This window comes from Leptopilina boulardi, unplaced genomic scaffold, assembly GCF_019393585.1.
Source record: "Leptopilina boulardi isolate dan_hultmark-lab unplaced genomic scaffold, ZJU_Lbou_2.1 LbouV2_249, whole genome shotgun sequence".
NCBI classification, from domain to species: domain Eukaryota; kingdom Metazoa; phylum Arthropoda; class Insecta; order Hymenoptera; family Figitidae; genus Leptopilina; species Leptopilina boulardi.
This window is the reverse complement of record NW_026137806.1, coordinates 994,945-1,015,414: the sequence shown is the minus strand read 5'-3', so window position 1 is coordinate 1,015,414 and position 20,470 is coordinate 994,945. Positions and strand designations below refer to the sequence as shown.

Here is a 20,470-nt window from a genome sequence, read left to right as displayed (position 1 = left end):
TTTTCAAAATCATTTGAAAAGTATAAGAAATTTTATTTTTTTTATACAGAAGTACTGAAAATCAACAAAAAAAAAAAAAACTCCAGTTTCTTTTTCAGAAAATTTCTGTTTAAAAAAGAAAAAAACAACATAAAAAATGGATAAAGGAAAATATAAAGAAACTGAGAAAAATATAAGGTAAGGTATACGCGATCCGGTTATTACAACTGCGAAATGATCAAGTGAAAGTAACAATTATACATTTACGATTCAAAGGTGGGATTCCAACCACTTTTGATTCAAAGCGAAAAAACAGTCGTTGCAGTTTCTTTCAAGTGGTTCTGTTACGAACACGTTTCCAGAATTCAGTTAAGGGTAAAAATAAACATTTTTTTTTGTTTTTTGTTTCAAGTGATCACGCAATAAAATAATTTTTTTTTCTTTCTGTTTTTGGAAATTTTATTTATTATCATTAGAAAAAAAAAATTTTTTTTTGCAAAGTATTTGCCAAATGAATTTTTTTTTTTTTTTTTAATACAAATCTTTTGGAAAAATTGAGAAATACTTTTATTTGTCTAATATTAATTATTTAAAAATATTTTTTATCATAATTTTTGAGAAATAAAAGATAATGAAAATTGGCTTTGACACAGAAAGGTAAAGGATCAAAATTAAAAGAGAAAGAGATGGCTAGTGGAAAACAGTTAGCAATTTTACTGTTGACTATTGTCGCCTCGTTAACGTTTGTTGAGGGATTTCCGGATGGAGCACCAGTAGACGCCTGTGTGAAGCCACGGCCCAATCAGCCTTATCATGGTCAAGCTAAACCACAACCTTTGGCAACCAACCCTTATGCTATTATTGCTTCTGCCGAACAATTTCAACCCGGTGCCCAAATAACGGGTATGTACCCTATACATGACACTTTATATATACTATATAACAAAATTTTGGTTTCGACAAAAAAAACATGACTCTCATTAAAAAAGTTTTTTTGATTTAAAAAAAAAAATTTATTGTGTAACAAAAAAAAAAAACCTTCTTAGTTTTGAAAATTTCTTTGAATGAAAGAAATTTGCGTGCATTAAATTAAAAAAAAAAAATCCTAATCCTCATAGAGTAAATGAAAAATTTCTTTGAATTAAATAAAAAAAATTTCTTTAAAACGAAGATTCCAAAAACATCCCTTGGATATCCTAGGGATATCCTAAGGATACTTTAAGGATATCCAAAGTAGCGGCGGTTAGGATATCCCAGGGATATCTAAGGATGTCCCTAGGACGTCCCAGGGATATCCTAATAATTTCCCCGGATATTATTAGGATATCCTCAAGACGTCCTAAGGATATCCCAAGGATATCCCTGGAATAATTAGGGATGTCCTTAGGACGTCCTAATGATATCCACAGTATGTTTATATTATCTTAAGGGTTAAAATATCCTTGAGTCGTTCTAAAAATGTCCCTAAGGTATCCATAAAACGACCCTAACATACAAATTAATTAAATAAAAATGGAAAACATATTTTTTGGATGTATTTATAATGTATTTCCAAGATATCTAAAATGATTTACCTTGTGTACAAGAATTCTTTTTTCTACTTTTTCTTTAAAAAAAATCTTTTGAAACCAACTTAAGCGCTAACTATTTGTATCAAAAAATCGCTATCTCAAATAGTCAAAATTTGAATCATAATGATATCCTAGGGAGATCTTAGCGATATTTCTAAAATATTTTAACGATATACCAAGTTTATCCCAAGAATATCCCCACGATATCACTAAGATATCCCTGGAATATCCTACGTAACATTAGTTTACGATATCCTGAGGATATCCTCAGGATATCCTTCGGTTGTGAGGGAATTTGTTTGAAACAAATAAATTTTCTTTGTATCAGAAAAAAAGTTGTTAAAGAAATTGATTTCTTTGAATCAAAGAAATCTTTAATTATTTTTTTCTCGATGTTTATTTATATTCAAATTGCATACATATGTATTTAAATTTTGAATAATCATTATCTTTCATGTTCCAAAAAATCAAGATAATATAAATTAATCTTTATCTCAAAAATCGAATTATGAAATTGAAATTTTGTCTACGAATAATTCATTATTTCCATACGAAATTTATTCATCAATTTTATATAAATTATCATACATTTACACATCATTTTTGAGCGGCAAAACTGATTTCAATATTCAAATATATATATATACCAATAACTTATATAATTCTTTCGATGTAATAAAAGTGAAGAAAAAAAAGGAGAGAAAAACACATTAAAAAAAAAAGTGATTATATGTAATAAATTATTAAATTAGAACGTCTATTATTTTTCCATGAGAATTCTAATTCGTATATGAAAAATAATATATATTTATTATAAAAAATATAAAAGAAATTATATTTAATAATATAATTATACACATATATAAAACATAGATTGAGTGATCAAACTTGACCTAAAAATCGAGATTCAACATGCATTTTTTTTTCATGAAACAATGTTATTCATTATTTTTTTTTTTCTAAGAAATTTCTTTATATATTATGTATAGGTACATTAATTGTATGAACTGTGTTTTTTTTCATTTATGAATTTATCTTTTTTTTCTATTACTCTTCATTCAGAAAAATGTTTCTTTGAATCAAAGAAATACTTCTTTAAATTAAAGAAATACTTCTTTAAATTAAAGAATTACTTATTTGAATCAAAGAAGTATTTTTTTAATTCAAAGAAGTATTTCTTTAATTCAAGGAAATACTTCTCTTCATCCAGAAAAATGTTTCTTTGAATCAAAGAAATAATTCTTTGAATTAAAAAAATACTTTTTTGATTCAAAGAAATGTTTTCTTTATATCATCAAAAAATAATGTTCTGCAGATTATTATAAAGATTTGATTTGCTTATTATATATATTTAAATCAGACCCAATTAACGTGAAATTTTTAAAAAATGGATAAAAAAAAATAAATTATTGTCCGGGGAGTTTTAAATTGATATATATGTATAACAATATAGGTAAAAGTTAATGCTAGAAGCAATTCGAGTATCGATTTTATAAATCACGCTAATGAACATAAATATAGAAAATTTGTGTGTTTCATGAACAAATGCATTGTAATGATGGCTTTCAGTCCATATATATATATGAACAGAAGGGAAAGGAGCGTGGAAGATAAATTGTATGTCGGTAATGAGTTAGAGTGATGATCAATTTTAGCACGCGACAGTTTAACCTCTGAAACTTTTTATTTTTGCCCGCGGGCTCTTATTTGACAACGACCTTGTCTCCTTATAGTTATATATATATATATATATATATATATATAAAAACTGGTACTGTCAAATATTTATCAAATTTCATATTTATTTTTTCTTTTGGAAACAAAAATTATATCTAATTTTGAGGTTATGTTAGCCGATTTTAACCTCAAACTCACTGTCCTCTTGACCTATATATCTTCTTAAAAGTTGACCTTGAATTATAAGGTATTGCCACTTAATTTTGTGGTTAGGTTTTTTTTTTTTTTAAATATTTTGTTCCTGAGAAGGACCGCTAGATTTGAGGTTAAAACATAACCTCAATATATTAAGGCAAAGGGTCAAAATACTAACAAAGGACGCTAGGTTTGAGATTAAAAAAATAGACGAAAATAACCTCAAAATTATGCCAATTTTTGTGTTTGAGGTTAAAATCAGTAAACATAACCTCAAAATTAGAATAAAAAGTAACAATGCATTCTAAAATATTGCATTTTCAATATAAAGAGATTAAAAAGCGTAATTTTCAAATACATGTATTGGACTTGTATGAAGTAGAAAGAGATGGCTTTGGTCAGACATATATATGGCATAAACGATGTACATTTGAAATCTATATATTGTATATTAGATATTGATACTCGGAAATTAATATAATTAAAATTGAAATTGAGAGGTAGAAGACTATTTGAAGGTCTACGATCAAAGTGCATTGTTCTATCTCTTTCTCTCTCAGCTTCAAAATCACTATACATATATATATATATATATATATATATATATATATATATTCAACATATAGAAGGATGGTGGATATGGTGTAACATTACATTGATTGGCTGAACATAGTCATTCTTCACTACTGTGAGAATTACACGCATCGCTTTGCAGACCTCATTTTACACGGGCGCACGTTACACACCAACACACGTTCTTTTATATAATTTACTCGATTCTGGTCACGCGAAAATACATACATATTGCTTGTATAATTATTATCAAAGTGCATCTCATTTTCTTATTAATTATAGTATTATTAATTTTTTTATTTTATTTTTTTTTTTTTACTATCTTAACTCTATCTTGTTTTTTTTTCAAATATAAAATGTAAAAACTAAAACTAGCCAATTTTTTTTTTGAATAACAGAATCTATTTTTTAATTAGGAAACTTATTCAGTAATTAAAAATGTCCAAACATTTAACGCAAAAACTATATATATATATATAAAACAGAATATTTTAATGTGACGCCATTTTGCCCTTTTTATTTTAATTTTCAAGTTATGTTTATTGGACATAGCGTCAAACCCAAATGGTTCCTTGACCTATGTTCTTGAATTTTGAGGTTATGTTTGAATCTATTTTCACGTCGCTAAAAGTCGTGAGTTTAGCCAAATGTTTATTATCACGCCGTAAACCGACGTGAGTTTAGCCAAATGTCTATTATCACGCCGTAAACCGACGTGACATTAGCCTTCTTTTTTTTGTAAAAAAAAAATTTTATTTGTTATATTTTAAATGTTTTTTCTTTTTTGTTGTTGTTTATACATTTTAGTGAAAATTGTTGGCGATACTTTTAAGGGATTTTTCTTGCAAGCACGTGATGTCAATACAAACGAATGGATTGGCAATTGGGGAAAAACAGAAAACACTGTGCCACATTCTGAATGCAGTGCTATAACCCATGCTGATCCACGTGACAAGCAGCAAGCCACACTTACATGGAACGCACCCTTAAATGCAAGAGGTCACGTTTACTTCACGTGAGTTGTATAATATAAAAATTCTATATTCACTCTATACCTCTATACCTTTTTCTCTTTTTCTGTTTACACTAAATTTCATTGTCTTTATTATCTCATTTTTTAAATTATTATTAAATGATTTGAATTTTTTTTTTTTGTCATTTTTTCGCTCTCATATAGAATAAAAAAAATTCATTTTATTTTTCTTTGTATAAATTAGCCATTTTTCATCCTAGGGAGTAAAATAGTAATTTTCCTCCCTTGTATTGAGATGAAGTTAAAAAAATTAAAATTCAATTTTCAGAGTTTATTTTTATTTCTTTTATTATATTACACAGTTTTTTGAGGCTCTCAAATTGAGACCATAAACAGCATCAAAACATTGCATTATCAACAATTTCATATAAACTTTACGGTCTCAATTTGAGATCCTCAGGAAAACTGTGTGTATATATTATTATAATATTCTTGTTGTATTTTAATTTATATTGCATCCCTCAATAAAATTGAAGCAATATTTGTCTAAATATTTCCATTATTTCTCCAAATATTATTGCATAAATATATAATTATATTTATTATATATATTCGTAATTTAAAAACAAATTTTTGATATACTTTTCATTGAAAAAACTGAAACTTTTTTTTTTAAAGATGTTAAAAATATTGTTGAATAGTGCAAACAGCCTTTTTTTTCTTTAAAAGTTCAAAGTTAAAATTTTTATCACGTGAAAGAGATACGTTTAGAAAGGGTCGACCTATTGACATATATTAAACTGAATATAGATTTTCTAAAGGAGATTTCATTTTCTCGCTTATATTTCGTAATTCTTATAATATATCGACGTCTAATATCAATCTTAAAAAAAAATTCCAATTTTTGACATTTTCTATTCATATTTTATAAATAAAAAAATATATATATATATTAATATATTCAGCTATAAATTAAATCGTTTGCTATTATATTTTTTTATATCACACATTTGTGTCTTTTATTACCTATTTAATTTTTATTTATATCCTTTTTTTTAGAATTCTTTTTTCTCTTGAGTTTTTCTATTAGCGCAAAAAAAAAGTGAAAAGTAAAATCTCAAATATTTTCCCTCATGGGAATTTATTCATTTCTTTGAGGAAATATATATATTTTCCTTACATTCCTTTGTCGGAGAAGGAATTTGCACTTGTTAGCATCAATATGTACTTCGTTTCCTCAATACTTCTACTATATATATATATATATATATATATATATATATACAAAGATATCCATTAAGCCAATAAATTTCATTCTATATACTAGATGCACTCAAACATTTTTGATTCTTTTTTCCCTTTTTGAACGAAATCAAATAACTGAGTTCAGTAGATAAGGAAATAAGTATATAGTTTCGTTATATGAAAATAATTGTAAGTTTCTCTTCCCAATTTTCTTTCAACGCTGATAAATTTTTTACTCCCTATAATTTGTTCAACTTTTTTTTTAAAGAGACAAATAAAATTTCATTTACATTTATAAAGTAATTTTTCAAAATAACTAAAAAATAATCATAATTCTCAGGTAGAAAAATTAACATTACTAACGTTACTAATATTACTAACGTTACTAATGTTACTAACGTTAGTACGTACACACAAAAAACAAATACTGAAATTGTTAACATCTTAAAATCAAAATACCTGAAAACTATCGTAATTTTTATCTTAAAACTAGATTAAGTCAATTTTAGGACTTAAAATAATACACTAAAGGCTGAAATTCAGTAAAAATTGTTCTAATGTTAACGGTTTTATAGTCAAAAGTAAACTGAAAGTAAGTATTATTTTTTAGTGTGTATAAAAAAATTAAGAAAATGTTTCTAAATTGTATTTTTGCAGAAACTTGTCGAAAATCGACCACCAGGAAGTATTTAATGTTCTTACCCGCACATTTTATAATTTTCATTCCTATATTATTACTTCCACTTTTTCATTTTCATTACCGTTTCCACTTTTTCTAATTCTCATCCCCATTTTCACTTCCACTTTTTATAATTTTCATGCCCATTTTCACTTTCACTTTTTTATTTACATTACCACTTCCACTTTTTCTAATTCTCATTCGCACTTCCATTGTGAGAAAGTGAAAGTGAAATGTGAAAGTGGGAATGAGAATTAGAAAAAGTGGTAGTGGCAATGAATATAAAAAACTGGAAGTGGAAATAGGAATGGGAATGAAAATTAGAAAAAGCGGAAGTAAAGTGGGAATGAGAATTAGAAAGAGTAGAAGTGAGAATGAAAGTGCGAATGAGAATTAGAAAAAGTAAAAGTGGAAATGGAAATGAAAATTATAAAAAGTTTAAGTGGAAGTGAAAGTGGTAATGGGAAAATAGTGTCAAAGTTTCTGTGAAAATATATTTTAGAAACTCTTTAATTTTTTTATAAGTACTAACTTCAGTAACATTAGTAATGTTAGTAACATTAGTAAAGTTAGTATAACGTTAATTTTTTCACCTTTGATATAATAAATAAAAAGTAAAGGCTCAAGTAAAACTTATGGTAGCCTAAACTTTTACTATACAAGTGTCCTTGAGTTACTTGCAGTTCATATGGCTTTGTATCGTATATATAATAAATATGTATAGTCTTGTCGGAGAATTAAAGTGTAATTAACGTTTTTCTTTATATAAAATTCATACGTCATAAATGTCCTGTTAAATAAACCTGTGCGACTTTTGAATTTCAATTAAAACAATATCCATTCAAGAATACTGTTCAGGAAGTAGTAAAATTGTTTCCTTTTGTATTTTTTCTTTTTTTTTTTACAATTGCACGTGTGTTAAACGTTCTTGGGTAAGTCATTGAAATTTTTTAAAAAAGAAAATTTTCTTTTGTACCAAGAGAATTATTATTTTCTTTTTTTTCCTCTCCCCATACCGACGAAGATCCAATTTAGTTTAAAGGCAAAAAGTTTTGAACGGTTTGGATTTATTGGTTAAGATGTGGGTTGGTACTTGGCGCTAATGGCAATGAATGCTCGAATACAGGAATATATATATATATATATATATATATAAATGCATAGGCGTGCATGTTGTAGATTGGATAATGTCGAGGCTAACGACAAAAACCGGGGCTACTGTTAACGTTTAACACAGAGAACGAAACTTTCCTCATTGACGTTGAACCAATTTACTATAACTGTTAGTGCCATTCGATACCTAGCTTATATACCTATACGAAAAATTGATATGTATATACAGGTTGATGCCACTAATACATGAAAACAAATTAGAATTCTAATTTCAAATATATACAACCGTAATTATAGCATGTAAGTTTGCAATAATCATTTCGTCACTCCTTATTTCTTGTGATTTCAATAGTATATAGAAAATTAGTTTTCAGTTTACTTTTTATATAATACACATGGAGAAAACTGGATATTAATATTTAGAAAAGTTCAAAATTTTATTTTAACTATATAAGAACTCTCTAAATCTGAATTAAGTATACAAATGTTTACTAATTTCAATATTAGTGACTCACTTTTTTCTTTCTGAATTAGTAAAATTCTACTAATTATTAGCAATAGATAAAGATATTCTTAATATAATTTTTTTCAATGTTGGAACACGTTTGTCCTTTTTTGAATAGGATTTTTAATAGGTTACAATTTTTTTTTTTTTACAGTGGCAGCGTCTTAAAAGATTATGCAACTTTCTGGGCTGATATAACTTCTCGAGTTGGAAAATAAATTTAATTCTTTCAAAAGTAAGTTTCAATAAATTAATATATATATATAAAAAATAAGAACAATATATATAAAACTATATAAAAATATTTTAAATATATAAATATATATATATTTAATGAATTCATATATTAAAAAATATAATTTTTAAAGGAAATTTGAATTTTTCAACATTTGGAGAAGAGGAATGATTAATTTTTTTTTTTTATATAAGCGTTATCGACTTTAAGAAAATAGATGTGCTTACCTCGAAGGACAATAACCTCGTCTCGTCGTGTAATTCACAAGAATTATTATTATAGAGGACGTAAGATTTCGGTCAAGGTCCAACATCAAGGAAGCAATTTACAGATTGTGTTATCAGTTGTGCTACAGAATGTGTATATTAGTATGAAAAATCTATGCTTAAATATATATATATATATATATATATATATATATATATATATATATATAATTTCATTATTGTTGACTCATTGCAATCAAATATATGTCTTAAATCAGAAAATTATTATGTTTTTAAATATGTTTTTTTTTGCCACAAAAATTAAATAATTAAGTAATGAAAAAAATTTCACAGAGAAGAAAAAACTATTTTTTTCAGGAAATGATAAAATTTTGAATAAATAAAAGCATTCATGTAATCAAAAAAAATGTTCTTTCTTTATAATAATAGTTTTTTTTTTTTTTTTTTTTTTTTTTTTTTTTTTTTAAATTTGATTACACCTAAATACAGTTATTTGTGATTATTATTTTATTTTATTAAAAATAATTAAAGTAAAAAAGTATTTATTTTTTTTTTGTACATAATTCTAAATTTCAAATTTTTGATAAATATGTAATTAATTTAAAATGTATATACAATAATTGTAGGGAAAATACTAAAAGGATATAAAAAATTAACAGCAATTATTATACGTATTCAAAGATATAAACTTCAGAATGGAAAAAATCAAGGATTTTACCTTGAAATATTGAAAGAAGTAATAATTATTTTACCCACAAAAGAGCAACAGTAAAAGAAATGATAAATCAATGATGTAACCCATTAATTTAAATAAAGTATTCTTCCTGGAATCATAATAAATTATAAAGTATAATAAAAAAAAAAAAAAAAAAAAAATTTTTTTTCAGTGTTGAGAATTTTATTATGAATGAAAAAAAATTGAAAATTTGTTGAATAAAAAAAGTAAAAGAAGATAAATTTTTTGAAGATAAAAATTGTAGAACTCTTAAAAAGAATTCGCGAAATAAACGCTTATAACAAATATATATATATATTGGGGTATGGGGGTGTGAAGTTTTGACCGCATGTTGATTCGATAATATGCAAATCAAGAGTGAACGAAGCGTGTTCACTTGTGTCATTAATTCTGCAGGAAGTTGCTAGGCGACAGGACAGGAATCGCAATGGGATAATGGGTGGTCACCTCTTCACCTACATCAATTTAAGTTACACAATTTCAATAACAGAAAAAAAAAAAAAAACTTTAAATTATTAATTTTGTCCAAAATTAGTGTAATTTAGTTTTAAATATCGTGATAATAAACGGCGTATATCAAAATTCTATTAAAAGATAATTTTCATAAAGATTTTTTTTACTTTATAAAACCTTAAAAGTAAATTTTGTCGAGGTATTTTTTTTTTTTAAATTAAATGAACTATTTTGTTAATTATTTATTATATTTTATATTAGAAAATTTTTTTATCAAGTTAAAGTAGATATAGCAGAAGGATGATGAAAATTCTACGTGTATTATCATGAGAAAATTATGTACCGTGATTATTACTGATTCTGATATATATAAATCTCCCACGAGAAATATTGCATACGTGAAGAGAAATTCTGTATACAGAGATAATTGTGAACGTGCATTGAATTATTAAGTACAGTTATATAGGTTTGTTATTATATATATATATATATATATATATATATATATGTAGGGGAGACCGAGGAGGAAAGTAACAGAGGAGGAAAGTAACAAAGCTTATAACTTTTAAACAAATTATCGGATAGACATGGTTCAAACATATTTTTAGTCGGCACTGTTCCCCCTTCCTCCTCCATAGTGTGTCCGAGCCTGACAGGAAAGGTTAGGTCTGATTCCGGTGTGACGTGCAGAAAAAACGTCAAAAGTAAGTTTTCGTTCAAATTTTCAAAGTCTCGTATTTCTTTAATTTTATTGTTTTTCAAAATGTGCCTTTCGTTATTTTATAGCCTTATTATCTGTCTTTAAGTTGTGCTTAAACAAACAATTTAACATTTGTGTAGTTTTAACTTTTTTGTTGACATACAAGAAAAAAGCGACAGAGGAGGAAAGTAACACGCTACTTTTCTCCTGTTGTCGATATTGTCCATGTTTTAACTAATGATTGAAGCAAATCGTATTTAATTTTACGAATGACAGAGATTTATTTAAGAAAAACCTGTGATCTAGGTAAGCATAAAATATCTTTAAGAAAAAAAATGAGCTAAATTCATAAAATGTTCGAAATATGTGCTAAATATGTCCCAAATATGTGCCAAATAAGTATAAAGTGTACTTAAACTTTTATGTGTTCCTAATAAAAATATTTCTAATTAATAATAGTCATTAGTCTAAAGAATTTTACATAATTTTATACTGTTACTTTCCTCCTAGGAGCTTGTTACTTTCCTCCTCGGGGGTCAGGAGGAAAGTAACAGATGAAGAGCTTGCGTAAAAGTTATACTGTGAACTGTCAATTTATTATAAATGTTTAATTCAAATTTTATTTAAAAGGTGAATGTCCAAGCTTTCATTTAATATATTGGACAAATTTATCCGACAAATATTTTTAATGCTAGCATAAAAAAACTGATTTTTGTTACTTTCCTCCTCGGTCTCCCCTATATTAATTTTATCGAACTGTCTCTTGAAATTTAACTGGCCCACTTTTATATTATTTTATAATATACATTTTTTTTAATGAATTTTATTCTATTTAAAAATATAATTTAAAAATAATAAAATTTATTATATGAAAAAACACTTGGCTTTAAGAATATATAACATTCATTTTTAAATGTTGAAATATTAGCCGCATGAAAGATAGAATCACTCATGTGAAATATTGTTACCCTTATTTGTAACTATATCCATTATTTGACCAATATACGTATATATTATATATATAATATACCGTTCATGTGACACCATATATATATATATACAGTTTGGAATATATTGCAACCTTACAGGAACAAGGACCCTTTGAGTATGAACCCTTATATCTTTAATAGTATTTATTACAACAAGGGGATGTGAAAAAACGCAGTTCATGTACCTATTTATAAATTATCGAAAATTCCCTCTCTACAAAAAAAAAACGAATTTCTTTTTTTCGTAAATTGGCAGAATTTTCGGTATTTATTTTGTCGCAACTTCAACTACTTTAAAATCAATAATACTGTCGAGCATTTTATGTCGAGCATTAGGATAAAGGATGTAGTGCTTATATCCTTATCATTTAATCAGATACTTAATATCCTGTATATATATATATATATATATATATATATATATATATATAGTGAATTTAAAATAGATGGGAAAAATGTTACCCATGAAGGTAGATTATAAGGAAAGCTGGTGATCGATTTTCTCCTTAAGATAAATGAATCACTGAAGCAATATGTTAGACACAATTTTTCATACAGAAACTACGACTATTACATAAAATTAGGGGAATAAAAAATACTTTTTATTTAATAAATTTTTATAATATTTCTTTATATTTAAAATAAAAAAGTTATTTTTAGATTTTAAAATAAGTTTTTCAATATTACAATATAATTGCAATTAAGAATTTTAATAGTATTTTTAAATAATGAATGTGCCTTTTAATTTAACGAGTACTGGGATTTAATTTTTTTTTTTCGAGTAACTTTTTCTTATTTAATTAATATTTAATTAGAATTAAATCTAATTAACTGTAACAAGAAAAAAAAATTCTATATTAGAAAGCTTTTTAAAATTATAATTAAAGACTATGTGCGGGTATAAAGTTAACTAAAAATTCATATATATAATTCTAGAATGTCATTATATTAGAGAGAAAGCTTCAGTTGCAGATTTTCCTAACGACCCGAGTTTTCAACTGTATGACTGAATTTTCCTAATGAACAACAATGCAAACAAATGTTTCAATTTAAATAGAATTCTATTATTACATATTTCAACTTACATTAAATATTCTTATTATTTTTCACATTGAATATATTTATTAAAAGTTTTAACTACTCAAAGAAATTGAATTTCATTTTAAATAGTATCAATAACAGAAAACATTTGAGAGATTTCAATTATTTTTAGAAATGAAAAAGTACCTTATCGTGAATCGCTTTCTATACATAAAAGATGCATATCGGACCATAAGTAACGTTTAAATTTCAGAAATAAGTATTTTAGATATCACGTATTTGGTAAATGATCACATAGAATTGACAAATGTTGCGATTACATGAAAACTTATAGGTGTACAAAATAAATAAAAGTGGCTCAAATTTTATATCTATTTGTAAATTAAATTAATTTTATTCTATCTTCATTTTTTCTTTTTTATTTTTTGTATATGTGAAAAAAAAATTATTGGAAGCTGTTACATAAATATATCATATGAGAATAAATGTAAAACTTTAACGGGAAAAAGGGGGTTCAACTTTATTATTTTAGCATTGAATAAAAAATTTTAAAAGATAATATATTATAAAAATAATCTATATTATAAAAAAATTATTTATAAAAATAATGATATATAAAAAAGAGCATATTTCTTTTACATTACATTCTCATAAAAATTGTTACACGTGCTTTTATTTTTGTTTCTAAAAAAAGAAAAAAAAATGTATCCTTCACTTGTGTTATATCTAGGCATAAACTTCTATTCCAACTGGTCAGTTACCATTGAAAAAATTATCGATACAATTTTCTACAGCTAGATATAATCCTGCTTTAATGTAAAAATAAATAAATGGCATTGTGATCCCAGATTATTATTAGAAGAATTATTTTATTAATGAAATTAAAAAAAACTTTTTTTTTTATCTTAGATACAAAAATGTCCAAGCAAACAATCGACAGAAAGATTTTGGCACGAGTTTTTAAAATTGACCAATTAGAAACTATCAGGAAAATCGTGATTGGTCAATTTTTGAAAATTGTGCCGTATTCTTTCTGTCGATTATTTGTTCGGCCATTTCAGTGAATTGTAATTTCTGTCATTTAAAAATTCGAATCATCGAAATATTTGTTAATTTTAAAAAATCTCATCTCCTGGGATCGAACCTCTGCTTTTAAACTGCGAATCGAGAGCTCTGAACCACTGGACTATCAATATCAAAGGTTATTTGTATATGATAAATAATTTATAATTACACTATTTGTAAATTGCTATGGTAATGATTGCTATGGAAAAGGTGGCCAAGGTAACTGTTGCCATGGAAACAGTTGTTAAGGTAACGGTTACATGGAAAACATTCGAGTGTACGACGGACGGACAGACATTCAATTTTTCTTAGGCAGACGATTTCATTAAAAATTCTTGCACAAAATAAACCTAAAAGTGTAGAAAAAAATTAACACCCAGATCAGAGTAGAGGAAGACCCCAATTACGACCAAAAAGGCAACAATAACCATAAAAAAGGTCCCAAAAAAATTGAATTTTTCTTAGGCAGACGATTTTAATGCAAATTCTTGCACAAAATACACGTAAAAGTGTAGAAAAAAATTGACAGCCAAATACGAGTAGAGGAAGACACCTATTACCACCTAAAAGTCATTTTACCAAAAAAACCAAAATTATAAAAAAGTTCCCAATATAATTCAATTTTTCTTAGGCGGACTATTTTATTGCATTTTCTTGCACAAAATACACCTAAAAGTGTAGAAAAAAATTGACAGCCAGATCAGAGTAGAGGAACACACCTATTACCACCTAAAAGTCATTTTACCAAAAAAACCAAAATTTTAAAAAAGTTCCTAATATAATTCAATTTTTCTTAGGCGGACTATTTTATTGCATTTTCTTGCACAAAATACACCTAAAAGTGTAGAAAAAAATTGACAGCCAAATACGAGTAGAGGAAGACACCTATTGCCACCTAAAAGTCATTTTACCAAAAAAACCAAAATTATAAAAATGTTCCCAATATAATTCAATTTTTCTTAGGCGGACTATTTTATTGCATTTTCTTGCACAAAATACACCTAAAAATGTAGAAAAAAATTGACAGCCAGATCAGAGTAGAGGAACACACCTATTACCACCTAAAAGTCATTTTACCAAAAAAACCAAAATTTTAAAAAAGTTCCTAATATAATTCAATTTTCCTTAGGCGGACTATTTTATTGCATTTTCTTGCACAAAATACACCTAAAAGTGTAGAAAAAAATTGACAGCCAGATCAGAGTAGAGGAAGACACCTATTACCACCTAAAAGTCATTTTACCAAAAAAACCAAAATTTTAAAAAAGTTCCTAATATAATTCAATTTTTCTTAGGCGGACTATTTTATTGCATTTTCTTGCACAAAATGCACCTAAAAGTGTAGAAAAAAATTGACAGCCAGATCAGAGTAGAGGAAGACACCTATTACCACCTAAAGTCATTTTACCAAAAAAACCAAAATTATAAAAATGTTCCCAATATAATTCACTTTTTCTTAGGCGGACTATTTTATTGCATTTTCTTGCACAAAATACACCTAAAAGTGTAGAAAAAAATTTAAAGCCAGATCAGAGTAGAGGACCACACCTATTATCACCTAAAAGTCATTTTACCAAAAAAACCAAAATTTTAAAAAAGTTCCTAATATAAATCAATTTTTCTTAGGCGGACTATTTTATTGCATTTTCTTGCACAAAATACACCTAAAAGTGTAGAAAAAAATTGACAGCCAAATACGAGTAGAGGAAGACACCTATTACCACCTAAAAGTCATTTTACCAAAAAAACCAAAATTATAAAAAAGTTCCCAATATAATTCAATTTTTCTTAGGCGGACTATTTTATTGCATTTTCTTGCACAAAATACACCTAAAAGTGTAGAAAAAAATTGACAGCCAGATCAGAGTAGAGGAACACACCTATAACCACCTAAAAGTCATTTTACCAAAAAAACCAAAATTTTAAAAAAGTTCCCAATATAATTCAATTTTTCTTAGGCGGACTATTTTATTACATTTTCTTGCACAAAATACACCTAAAAGTGTAGAAAAAAATTGACAGCCAGATCAGAGTAGAGGAACACACCTATTACCACCTAAAAGTCATTTTACCAAAAAAACCAAAATTTTAAAAAAGTTCCTAATATAATTCAATTTTCCTTAGGCGGACTATTTTATTGCATTTTCTTGCACAAAATACACCTAAAAGTGTAGAAAAAAATTGACAGCCAGATCAGAGTAGAGGAAGACACCTATTACCACCTAAAGTCATTTTACCAAAAAAACCAAAATTATAAAAATGTTCCCAATATAATTCAATTTTTCTTAGGCGGACTATTTTATTGCATTTTCTTGCACAAAATACACCTAAAAGTGTAGAAAAAAATTGACAGCCAGATCAGAGTAGAGGAACACACCTATTACCACCTAAAAGTCATTTTACCAAAAAAACCAAAATTTTAAAAAAGTTCCCAATATAATTCAATTTTTCTTAGGCGGACTATTTTATTGCATTTTCTTGCACAAAATACACCTAAAAGTGTAGAAAAAAATTGACAGCCAAATACGAGTAGAGGAAGACACCTATTACCACCTAAAAGTCATTTTACCAAAAAAACCAAAATTTTAAAAAAGTTCCTAATATAATTCAATTTTTCTTAGGCGGACTATTTTATTGCATTTTCTTGCACAAAATACACCTAAAAGTGTAGAAAAAAATTGACAGCCAGATCAGAGTAGAGGAAGACACCTATTACCACCTAAAAGTCATTTTACCAAAAAAACCAAAATTTTAAAAAAGTTCCTAATATAATTCAATTTTTCTTAGGCGGACTATTTTATTGCATTTTCTTGCACAAAATACACCTAAAAGTGTAGAAAAAAATTGACAGCCAGATCAGAGTAGAGGAAGACACCTATTACCACCTAAAAGTCATTTTACCAAAAAAACCAAAATTTTAAAAAAGTTCCCAATATAATTCAATTTTTCTTAGGCGGACTATTTTATTGCATTTTCTTGCACAAAATACACCTAAAAGTGTAGAAAAAAATTGACAGCCAGATCAGAGTAGAGGAACACACCTATTACCACCTAAAAGTCATTTTACCAAAAAAACCAAAATTTTAAAAAAGTTCCCAATATAATTCAATTTTTCTTAGGCGGACTATTTTATTGCATTTTCTTGCACAAAATACACCTAAAAGTGTAGAAAAAAATTGACAGCCAGATCAGAGTAGAGGAAGACACCTATTACCACCTAAAAGTCATTTTACCAAAAAAACCAAAATTTTAAAAAAGTTCCCAATATAATTCAATTTTTCTTAGGCGGACTATTTTATTGCATTTTCTTGCACAAAATACACCTAAAAGTGTAGAAAAAAATTGACAGCCAGATCAGAGTAGAGGAACACACCTATTACCACCTAAAAGTCATTTTACCAAAAAAACCAAAATTTTAAAAAAGTTCCTAATATAATTCAATTTTTCTTAGGCGGACTATTTTATTGCATTTTCTTGCACAAAATACACCTAAAAGTGTAGAAAAAAATTGACAGCCAAATACGAGTAGAGGAAGACACCTATTACCACCTAAAAGTCATTTTACCAAAAAAACCAAAATTATAAAAAAGTTCCCAATATAATTCAATTTTTCTTAGGCGGACTATTTTATTGCATTTTCTTGCACAAAATACACCTAAAAGTGTAGAAAAAAATTGACAGCCAGATCAGAGTAGAGGAACACACCTATTACCACCTAAAAGTCATTTTACCAAAAAAACCAAAATTTTAAAAAAGTTCCTAATATAATTCAATTTTTCTTAGGCGGACTATTTTATTGCATTTTCTTGCACAAAATACACCTAAAAGTGTAGAAAAAAATTGACAGCCAGATCAGAGTAGAGGAAGACACCTATTACCACCTAAAAGTCATTTTACCAAAAAAACCAAAATTTTAAAAAAGTTCCCAATATAATTCAATTTTTCTTAGGCGGACTATTTTATTGCATTTTCTTGCACAAAATACACCTAAAAGTGTAGAAAAAAATTGACAGCCAGATCAGAGTAGAGGAACACACCTATTACCACCTAAAAGTCATTTTACCAAAAAAACCAAAATTTTAAAAAAGTTCCTAATATAATTCAATTTTTCTTAGGCGGACTATTTTATTGCATTTTCTTGCACAAAATACACCTAAAAGTGTAGAAAAAAATTGACAGCCAAATCAGAGTAGAGGAAGACACCTATTACCACCTAAAAGTCATTTTACCAAAAAAACCAAAATTATAAAAAAGTTCCCAATATAATTCAATTTTTCTTAGGCGGACTATTTTATTGCATTTTCTTGCACAAAATACACCTAAAAGTGTAGAAAAAAATTGACAGCCAGATCAGAGTAGAGGAACACACCTATTACCACCTAAAAGTCATTTTACCAAAAAAACCAAAATTTTAAAAAAGTTCCCAATATAATTCAATTTTTCTTAGGCGGACTATTTTATTGCATTTTCTTGCACAAAATACACCTAAAAGTGTAGAAAAAAATTGACAGCCAGATCAGAGTAGAGGAACACACCTATTACCACCTAAAAGTCATTTTACCAAAAAAACCAAAATTTTAAAAAAGTTCCTAATATAATTCAATTTTTCTTAGGCGGACTATTTTATTGCATTTTCTTGCACAAAATACACCTAAAAGTGTAGAAAAAAATTGACAGCCAGATCAGAGTAGAGGAAGACACCTATTACCACCTAAAAGTCATTTTACCAAAAAAACCAAAATTTTAAAAAAGTTCCCAATATAATTCAATTTTTCTTAGGCGGACTATTTTATTGCATTTTCTTGCACAAAATACACCTAAAAGTGTAGAAAAAAATTGACAGCCAGATCAGAGTAGAGGAACACACCTATTACCACCTAAAAGTCATTTTACCAAAAAAACCAAAATTTTAAAAAAGTTCCCAATATAATTCAATTTTTCTTAGGCGGACTATTTTATTGCATTTTCTTGCACAAAATACACCTAAAAGTGTAGAAAAAAATTGACAGCCAAATACGAGTAGAGGAAGACACCTATTACCACCTAAAAGTCATTTTACCAAAAAAACCAAAATTTTAAAAAAGTTCCTAATATAATTCAATTTTTCTTAGGCGGACTATTTTATTGCATTTTCTTGCACAAAATACACCTAAAAGTGTAGAAAAAAATTGACAGCCAGATCAGAGTAGAGGAAGACACCTATTACCACCTAAAAGTCATTTTACCAAAAAAACCAAAATTTTAAAAAAGTTCCTAATATAATTCAATTTTTCTTAGGCGGACTATTTTATTGCATTTTCTTGCACAAAATACACCTAAAAGTGTAGAAAAAAATTGACAGCCAGATCAGAGTAGAGGAAGACACCTATTACCACCTAAAAGTCATTTTACCAAAAAAACCAAAATTTTAAAAAAGTTCCCAATATAATTCAATTTTTCTTAGGCGGACTATTTTATTGCACTTTCTTGCACAAAATACACCTAAAAGTGTAGAAAAAAATTGACAGCCAGATCAGAGTAGAGGAAGACACCTATTACCACCTAAAAGTCATTTTACCAAAAAAACCAAAATTTTAAAAAAGTTCCCAATATAATTCAATTTTTCTTAGGCGGACTATTTTATTGCATTTTCTTGCACAAAATACACCTAAAAGTGTAGAAAAAAATTGACAGCCAGATCAGAGTAGAGGAAGACACCTATTACCACCTAAAAGTCATTTTACCAAAAAAACCAAAATTTTAAAAAAGTTCCTAATATAATTCAATTTTTCTTAGGCGGACTATTTTATTGCATTTTCTTGCACAAAATACACCTAAAAGTGTAGAAAAAAATTGACAGCCAGATCAGAGTAGAGGAAGACACCTATTACCACCTAAAAGTCATTTTACCAAAAAAACCAAAATTTTAAAAAAGTTCCTAATATAATTCAATTTTTCTTAGGCGGACTATTTTATTGCATTTTCTTGCACAAAATACACCTAAAAGTGTAGAAAAAAATTGACAGCCAGATCAGAGTAGAGGAAGACACCTATTACCACCTAAAAGTCATTTTACCAAAAAAACCAAAATTTTAAAAAAGTTCCCAATATAATTCAATTTTTCTTAGGCGGACTATTTTATTGCATTTTCTTGCACAAAATACACCTAAAAGTGTAGAAAAAAATTGACAGCCAGATCAGAGTAGAGGAAGACACCTATTACCACCTAAAAGTCATTTTACCAAAAAAACCAAAATTTTAAAAAAGTTCCTAATATAATTCAATTTTTCTTAGGCGGACTATTTTATTGCATTTTCTTGCACAAAATACACCTAAAAGTGTAGAAAAAAATTGACAGCCAGATCAGAGTAGAGGAAGACACCTATTACCACCTAAAAGTCATTTTACCAAAAAAACCAAAATTTTAAAAAAGTTCCTAATATAATTCAATTTTTCTTAGGCGGACTATTTTATTGCATTTTCTTGCACAAAATACACCTAAAAGTGTAGAAAAAAATTGACAGCCAGATCAGAG

At 26.8% G+C, this 20,470-nt stretch overlaps 1 protein-coding gene across 3 annotated transcripts; it reads left to right on the top strand.

Moving 5' to 3' along the window:
- The first annotated feature begins 205 nt into the window (after nt 1-205).
- On the top strand, nt 206-9,233 carry LOC127280741 (putative defense protein 3). Of its 3 annotated transcripts, none has more exons than XM_051303970.1 (5): nt 206-354; nt 633-882; nt 4,803-5,010; nt 8,665-8,745; nt 8,940-9,233. In XM_051303970.1, exons 2-4 carry the CDS (start codon nt 666-668, stop codon nt 8,726-8,728), a joined length of 489 nt encoding a protein of 162 aa, XP_051159927.1. In that variant the 5' UTR covers nt 206-354; nt 633-665; the 3' UTR covers nt 8,729-8,745; nt 8,940-9,233. The 3 variants fall into 3 exon arrangements, with proteins under 3 accessions (XP_051159927.1, XP_051159926.1, XP_051159928.1); XM_051303969.1 differs by having other exon boundaries at nt 8,879-9,233; XM_051303971.1 differs by having other exon boundaries at nt 245-354; nt 637-882; nt 8,879-9,233.
- Nucleotides 9,234-20,470: the final 11,237 nt, after the last annotated feature.

Bases quoted from the DNA above. Each gene is read 5' to 3' on its own strand.
- LOC127280741 (XM_051303970.1), top strand. From the start codon at position 666: ATGGCTAGTGGAAAACAGTTAGCAATTTTACTGTTGACTATTGTCGCC. The intron at 883-4,802 runs GTATGTACCCTA...TATACATTTTAG, and splicing joins ACCCGGTGCCCAAATAACGG to TGAAAATTGTTGGCGATACT. The intron at 5,011-8,664 runs GTGAGTTGTATA...TTTTTTTTACAG, and splicing joins AGAGGTCACGTTTACTTCAC to TGGCAGCGTCTTAAAAGATT.